The sequence below is a fragment of the Pinus tabuliformis genome, chromosome 7 (genome assembly GCF_031772625.1).
Source record: "Pinus tabuliformis cultivar Carrire ecotype Pingquan chromosome 7, CPIR1, whole genome shotgun sequence".
NCBI classification, from domain to species: domain Eukaryota; kingdom Viridiplantae; phylum Streptophyta; class Pinopsida; order Pinales; family Pinaceae; genus Pinus; species Pinus tabuliformis.
The window spans coordinates 1,319,818,039-1,319,826,637 of NC_142293.1; the positions used below are offsets into that span (position 1 = coordinate 1,319,818,039).

Below are 8,599 nucleotides of genomic sequence, written 5' to 3' on the forward strand. Positions count from 1 at the left end.
TCATATTGGCATTTTTTACTGTCGGATGTGGCATCGGTTCTATCTATTTTCATATCGAGTTTTTTCCCACATAATATATCAGTGAATATATGCACTATCTTGTTATTTTTTGATGTAGGGCGCTTGTATCTATGGCTACCCTCTTACCTCTGCCAATTCAGATATGTTTCTTGAATATTTTTTTTTTCTCAAAGGTTTTACTTGTTGTATATGGACCTCTCCCATTGTACTGCAGAAATTATCATCACAAAGGTGATTTGTATATTCCAACATTGCTAGCAAGACTTATGTTTGAACATTAGATGGCATATGTACATCTCATTATTCTAATATCAATATAAAATTATGCTTTTTTCGAACTGAGAAAAAAAAATATCTGATTGTTGTGCTCATCACCATGCATTTTCTTTTTAATTGGGAGGACTAATTTAATTACCATAGATAAGTAGGAATGCAAAGAGAAATAAGTTGATTACTATGTAAATAAATACCTGTCTACCTTGAATAGACAGAACGTCTTTTTGGCTTACCTGATACAAAAATATCAATGCCAAACGCTCTGGAAAGTTGCTACTACTATCAATCTTGAACATGAGATTGTATCCCTCATATTGGCAAGGTATCCTGAAATCGAGTCATCAAATTCAGTGAATTCTACTGTTTGTGTGTGTTTATATACGTTATTAATCTACTAATTCCATTTCTATGTACCGTTTATACTCAATGTCCACGCCCCCAACGATATGATCAGTTGGTTAGCCTTCTCTCTGCGCGCAATCTGAGAGTAAGCATGAAGGCTCACGATGAAATCAGTTTGGTCGCCTTGCTCGTAATCTATGAGATCTTTATTGGTACATCTTACCTATAATTTTCATCAATATGAATTTGTCACACTAAAATTGAAATTCATCCATAAACTTAAGATTGAAAAATCAGGTGATGAAAGTGGATAATTATGGTAGAATTTGTAGTAGCAAGTTATGAAATAGTTCTGATGATGATGGTTACCTTGTAGCAGGCACCGTATCCAATGCCATTTTTGTATAATTGAGAGACGGCAGCTACATCACCTTCATTCTGATTTTTGTGACAAAACCCATATCCACACGCTCCACCTGCAGTCACATTAATAGATACATATATCATCCCTTGTACACAAATTGATAGGATAATAGTAATAATATAGATTTGTGTGCATTGATGCATGCATTTACCTTCAATTCCCAGGCCATCTGCACTGCTATAGTATGCGGCGCTGGATGTTATTAACATTTATATTGATAAATAGGAATAATAATATTTATTTTCTAATAATTAATAATATAAATATTAATAAAATTTAAAAAAATTATTCACTTTAACACTATAATTAAAATTATTGATTAAAAATATTAATAATGTGAATAATATTGCTAATATAAAATTATTAATAATTAATAATAATTAAATTTTATTATTTACATAATATTAAATTTTTAATTAATATAATAATCTAATCTATTCAAAACAACAGGTTATGGAGCTAGCACTAAAATTTAAATTAGGTTTAATGTGTATTTTGTTACAATATTGAGTTTATAGTAAAGTTTAAGTTAGATTTAAAATAATATAATAATAATAACAACAACAACACTATTAATTATTATGTAACATTAATACTAATAAATATCAATATAAATAATGAAAATAATTTAGTTTTTTGGGTTTAGAATTTAATCTTTTGGGCTTATAATAGTAATAATCCCTTGAGTCAAAACATTAATTCTTAGGGTTTATTAATCCCTTGGGTTTTTAATATTGAGCCATTGGATTTGTTGATTGCTTAGGTTTGATGATCGCTTGGGTTTACTAAATCTTTGGGTTTATAATATTAAATTCTTGGGCTTATTAGTCACTTCGATTTATAAGATTAATAATTTATTGGGTTTATAATTTAATTACATTATGACAAAGATTTGTCAATATTAAAAACAACCATGGTGGAACATCACATTGTGACAAAGGTTGTCTCAATATGAAAATGGATCATGGTCAACCATCTTTATTTTAGGGTTTGTAATATTTATATTCGCGTTTATATATGTTGGGTTTATAATATTAATCCCTTCGATTTAATATTATTCCCTTGGGTTTATATACCTTAGCATTTAAAATATTGGTTCCTAGGATTTATTATTCCGCGGCGTTTTTAATATTGATCACCTAATTTTGTTGATCCCTTAGGTTTATAATATTTATCCATTGGATTTATAATATGTATCCCTTGGTTTTATAATATTTATCCCTTGCGCTTACTAAATGCTTGAGTTTATAATATTAAACCCTTGTGTTTATTAGTCCCTTGACTTTATAATATTAATAATTTCTTGGGTTTATAAGTTAATTGCTTGTGTTTCTAATATTAATAATCATTTGGATTTATTAATCCCTTGAGTTTTTAATATTGATCTCTTGGGTTTGTTGATCCCTTAGGTTTAAAATATTTATCCCTTAGGTATATTTATCCATTGGGTTTATGATATTTATCCCTTGGGTTTACTAATTCCTAGGGTTTATAGTATTAAACCCTTAGGTTTATTAATCCCTTGTGTTTATAATACTAATAATTTCTTGGATTTATAATTTAATCACACTGCGACAAAGTTTTGTGAATATGAAAATCAACCATGGTGGAATGTCACATTGTGACAAAGATTGTCTCAATATGAAAATGGACCATTGTCAACCATGTTTATTTTAGGGTTTGTAATATTTATCTTAACGTTTATATATGTTGGGTTTATAATATTAATTCCTTGGGTTTAATATTATTCCCTTCGGTTTATATACCTTGGTGTTTAAATTATTGATTCCTAGGACTTATTAGTTGTTTGCATTTTTAATATTTATCCTCTCGGTTTGTTGTTACCTTGGGTTTATATATTAAACCCTTGGGTTTATTAGCCCCTTGAGTTTATAATATTAATAATTTATCGGGTTTATAATTTAATCTCTTGCGTTTATAATATTAATAACCACTTGGGTTTATTAATCCCTAGAGTTTTTAATATTGATCCCTTGGGTTTGTTGATCCCCTACGTTTAAAATATTTATCCCTTCAGTATATGTTATATATCCCTTGGGTTTACTATTTCCTAGGGTTTATAAATTAATCCCTTCAGTTTATGATATTGACAATCCTCTCAGTTTATTAATCCCTTGAGTTTTAATATTCGTCCATTGGGTTTGTTGCTCTATTAGTTTTGAAATATTTATCTCTTAACTCTATAATATTTATCCCTTAGGTTTATAATATTTATCTTTTCAGTTTACTCATGCCTAGGGTTTATAATATTAAACCTTGGGTTTATAATATTAATAATTCGATGGGTTTATAATTTAATTCCTTGAGTTAAAAATATTAATTCCTAGGGTTTATTAATCCTTAAAGTTTTTAATATTGATCCATTGTGTTTGTTAATCCGTTACGTTGAAAATATTTATTCCTTATTTATATATCTCCCTTAAGTTTATGATATTTATCCCTTGGGTTTACTAATTCTTAGGGTTATAATATTAAATCATTTGGTTTATTAGTACCTTGGGTTTATAATATTAATAATTCATTGGACTTATAATTTAACTCCTTATGTTCATAATATTAATAACCCCATAGGTTTATTAATCCTTTGAGTTGTTAATGTTGATCCCTTGGGATTGTTAATCCATTAGGTTTAAAATATTTATCTCTTATGCATATTTATCCCTTAGGTTTATATTATTTATTCCTTAGGTTTATAATATTTATTCCTTGGGTTTACTAAATTCTTAGGTTTATATTATTAAACCCTCGGGTTTTTGAGTCCCTTAGGTTTATAATATTTATAATTTTTTATGTTTATAATTTAATAACATTGTCACAAAGATATGCTAATATGAAAATAAACCATCATGGAACGGTGCATTGTGACAAAAGTTGTCTCAATATGAAAATGGACCATGGTCAACCATGTTTATTTTAGGGTTTGTAATATTTATCTTATGGTTTATATATGTTGGGTTATAATATTAATCCCTTGGGTTTAATATTATTCCATTGATTTTATATACCTTGACATTTACTATATTGATTCAGAGGATTTATTAGTCCCTTGCATTTTTAATATTGATCTCCTCGGTTTGTTGATTCCTTAGGTTTAGAATATTTATCCGTTGGGTTTATAATATTTATCCATTAGGTTTATAATATTTATCCGTTGCGTTTACTAAATCCTTGAGTTTATAATATTAAACTTTTTGGTTTATAATATTAATAATTTATTGGGTTTATGATTTAATCTCTTGTGTTTATAATAATAATAATAATCAATTGGGTTTATTAATCCCTTGAGTTTTTTAAATTGATCCCTTCGGTTTGTTCACCCCTTAGGTTTAAAATATTTAGCCTTTAGGTTTATGATATATATCCCTTGGGTTTACTAATTCCTAGGGTTTATAATATTAAACCCTTGGGTTTATAATATTATTAATTCCTTGGATTTATAATTTAATCCCTTGGGTTTACAATATTGACAATCTTTTGGCTTTATTAATCTCTTGAGTTTTTAATAATGATCCATTGAGTTTGTTGATCTCTTAGGTTTAAAATATTTATCCATTTAGGGTTTATAATATTTATCCCTTAAGTTTATAATATTTATCCCTTTGGTTTACTAATTCCTAGGGTTTATAATATTAAACGCTTGGGTTTATAATATTAATACTTCCCGATTACCGATCTTGAACTGCGACAACGAGAAGATAGGGTTACAGAGGGGCTCGAAGGTTTTTCTTGATGGAGCATAGCAGAGGAGGGAGCTCCACTCCCTCCTACAAGGAAGCAACTGCCAGCAGAGGCAAGTCACCACTGGGCAAAGTCAAAGGTTCTCATGAGGAAGGGGAAAAAATAATGAAAAGGAGTCAGACGGGGCCAGGTCTAAGGAAAACAGTAGCGCAAAGGACAAAGAGGAAGAAGACAAAAGCCAGGGAACAAGGGAAAAATTCCAAAAGGGACCGTGCATACCAAAAATGGAGATTACTCTGAGAGTAGTGTTGAATGATCCTACTCTGCAGGAGCACAGGGAACACATCGGGACTTACGCCATAATCTACAAATTCATGGGAATATGGCCCTCTAAAAAGGCATTACAGACATGGATTAAATACCACTGGAAACCCAAAGGTAGTATTGAACTCCATCTAGGGTCAAAGGTTTTTTTTACCGTGGTATTTACTAACATTGAAGATAAAGACAAAATATTTGAAGGAGGACCCTACTTTTTTGCAGCAGCAAGCCTCTATATGAGGCCGTGGAAGATGAACTTTGTTCCAGAAAGGGAGACATTCACCTTGGTACCATTATGGGTAAGGTTCTACTACCTACCTCTCGACTATTGGCAACATGGTTCGCTTGCCGCCATTGGCAATAAACTAGGTCATTTTTTGAAAGCTTTGGAAGCCATAAGAAGGGGGAAATATACTTCTTATGCTAGGATTTGCGTTGAAATGGATCTATCAGGCGCTCTCCTGGATGAATTATTCCTGGAAGTTTTTGATGAGGAATGGGTCCAAATAGTGGATTATGAGCATATCCCGTTCAGATGTCGTAGATTCCATGAACATGGTCACCTGATTAGAGACTGCCCTCTTAGTAAAGAAGACAATAAAGGAGAACCTAATACTGTGAAGGATACTGAAAACTTTCAGAAAGTGGTAAGTAAAGGAAAAGGAGGCAAAAAGGGCTCAAGGCAACAGCGCAGCGAGGGGCAAAAGATCAACCCGAACAGGTTTCAAGTGCTGGAAGAAAAGGAAGAAATGACAAGTGTAGACCAAGCAATGGAGGAAGGACCTAAGGAACAAGAGAAGGGGGAGAATTACAACATAGCACAAGAGATTTGTAACAAGAAAGAAACTATGAATAGTGAGACTGAACCCGAAATGGATATGGAAATGACTCCAGGTGAAACAGATCTGGAAGACCATGAACTGCAAGAAGTTCTAGAAAAGGAACACTTAGATCTGGAAGGGTTCTTGATGAAGGGAACCACGGGAGGGATAGATTCACTACCCCAAGAGGACTGCAACAGAATACAACAGCTGTTTTTATGGAAGACTTAGGGAAGAGGGTCAGAAACAGGAATAATCACTGACAAGCTAGAAAACATAGGAGTGAAAACAATGAAACCATCCCCGGGACTAGCTCCTCAAAATGTTGGTAGAAAGAGAGGCTAGAAAAAGCAAAAGGAACTCTTGAGGGAATGTGGGAAGCTAATGATAGATTCAGGTAAGATGAAAGACCTAACTAGTTACTCCTTTACAAATCTTTAAATATGAAATTTACATCTTGGAATATCAGAGGTTTAGGAAGTAAAAGAAAACAAAGATTACTTAGTTCTAGAATGAAACAAGACATGCCGGACATGATTTTCATCCAGGAACCAAAATGTTCTATTCAGAAAATAAGACTCATACACAGCAAATGGCTCATAAGATATGAGTTTCTAGAGGTTAAAGGCGGAGAACACAGCGGGGGGTATTCTTACTCTTTGCAATCCCCAAAGGATCAAAATTTTGGATGCAGAGGCATCAAGAAATTATCTATCAGCGGTCATTCAACCTGTTGGGGTTTCGGAAACATTCTTAGCAACAAATGTTTACGGTCCTCAAAAATTAGAGGATAAACTAAAATAGTTAGAAGCCCTTAGAGACCTTAGGAGCAGACAGATTAGAATGCCTTGGATCTTGGGAGGAGATTTTAACATGATCAAATCTCTCTCAGAAAAGAAAGGAGGTACTAGAGTGCTCAACAAAGACTCCTTAGAATTTCAATATTTTATAGAAAATATGAATTTGGTCGAGTTGGATTCAAGCAATGGCCTTTTTACATGGAATAACAAAAGAGGAGGTGAGGCGCAGGTAGCGTTGAAGTTAGATAGGTTCATGCTATCGAAGGAATTAATGTTTCTAAATAGTGAAATAACAGCCAGAGTGCTTCCTTTTGGAGGATCAGATCACTGGCTGATTCAGTTGGAAATCAAGGGTATAAACTCTCCCAGGAATAGACCCTTCATATTCGGAAACATCTGGCTCTCCCACCCAGATTTCATCAGTAGCATTGAAAAATGGTGGGCTGAAGACTTGCAAATACAAGGATCTAAGATGTTTCTTCTTCATAAAAGAATTAAGCACATTAAGTTTAGACTAAAGGAATGGAACCGGAAAGATTTTGGTAACATTTTTGAGGAAAAACAATCGGTGGAAATCAAAATTCTAGAACTAAACAAGGATCTGATAAAAGATGGATTTGATAAAGCTAAAAGTGAGGAGGCAGATAAATACCAACGAGTTTGGGAAAATTTATGCAAACAAGAGGAAATATTTTGGAGACAAAAATCCAGAATTCAATGGCTCAAGGAAGGAGAACGGAACACTAGATTTTTTCATAGATCCACAATATCTAACAGAGCTCACAACAGAATCTCCATGATTAAAGATGAGGGATGAGAAATTCGGACCACTCATAAAGATATTGAAGTTGTGCTTGTCCAACATTTCCAGAACATCACTCGAGAAAACACCCCTGACAGGGAGCAATCCATCAGGGGAACCACAGGGCATATTCCCAAACTGGTGTCTAGAGAGGAAAATTTTAACCTCAATAGACCAATTGAGGAAGAAGAGGTCAGCGAGGTTCTCAAAGATATGCAGAATGGAAAAGCTCCAAGCCCAGATGGTTTCAATGTGGATTTTTTAAAAGCATGGTGGAATATTGTCAAAGAGGACATAGTGAATGTTGTTGAGGATTCCAGGAGAAGCAAAACTATCCTGAAAGCTCTCAACACCTCCTTTATTTCACTTATTTCTAAACAGGATACTGCTCAATCTGCGGACAAGTACAAACATATTGCCTTATGTAATGTGGTTTACAAGATAATATCTAAAGTAATGGCTAATAGACTCAAACCTCTCCTCCCCTCGCTAGTGTCTGAAGAAAAATCAAGTTTTGTGGAGGGAAGACAGATTCTGGACAACATTATTCAAGCACATGAAGTGGTGCACACACTAATCAGCAAAAAACAGGCGGGGGTGCTCATGCAATTAGACATTGCCAAAGCATATGACAAGGTGAATTGGAATTATATCAAGAAGGTTCTCTATACCTTTGGGTCAACCACAACTAGGTAAGATGGGTTACGACGTTGGTGTCCTCCTCCAGCTTTTCCATTCTAGTCAATGGATCCCCCTCAGAAATCTTCAATCCTTCTAGAGGCCTTAGGCAGGGAGACCCTCTTTCATCCTTCCTCTTTATTCTTATGATGGAAGGGCTTGGGAGATCCATTAAGCAGGCCAAGGATATGGGTAAGATTAGGGGTCTTCAAATTTCAGAGAACAGTTCTGTGCTTACACATCAACAATTTATTGGTGATACATTACTGCAAGGTGTTCCAACAGTCAAAGAGGCTTTGGCCTTCAAACAAATTCTTAAAGATTTTGCCCTGGCTACAGGTATGGAAGTCAACCTCTCTAAATCAAAAATATTCTTCTTCAGCACTAACATTGCTATTCAAGGAAATATCTCAAG

At 33.4% G+C, this 8,599-nt stretch overlaps 1 protein-coding gene across 1 annotated transcript; it reads right to left on the reverse strand.

The window, feature by feature from the left end:
• Positions 1-544: 544 nt before the first annotated feature.
• Positions 545-1,272, reverse strand: LOC149252431 (expansin-like B1). Its single transcript, XM_089454149.1, has 4 exons — positions 1,215-1,272; positions 1,009-1,115; positions 712-862; positions 545-624 (listed from the first exon to the last, which is right to left on the reverse strand). The coding sequence occupies exons 1-4, from the start codon at positions 1,270-1,272 to the stop codon at positions 545-547; spliced, it is 396 nt and encodes a 131-aa protein (XP_089310275.1).
• Between the last annotated feature and the right edge of the window lie 7,327 nt (positions 1,273-8,599).

What these genes read in the sequence shown, in the direction of transcription:
- LOC149252431 (XM_089454149.1), bottom strand. Translation starts at nt 1,272, where the DNA reads ATGTTAATAACATCCAGCGCCGCATACTATAGCAGTGCAGATGGCCTG. An exon ending in AGATGGCCTGGGAATTGAAG is followed by an intron (nt 1,116 to 1,214) that starts GTAAATGCATGC and finishes ATGTGACTGCAG; the next exon opens with GTGGAGCGTGTGGATATGGG. An exon ending in GTGGACATTGAGTATAAACG is followed by an intron (nt 625 to 711) that starts GTACATAGAAAT and finishes ACTCGATTTCAG; the next exon opens with GATACCTTGCCAATATGAGG.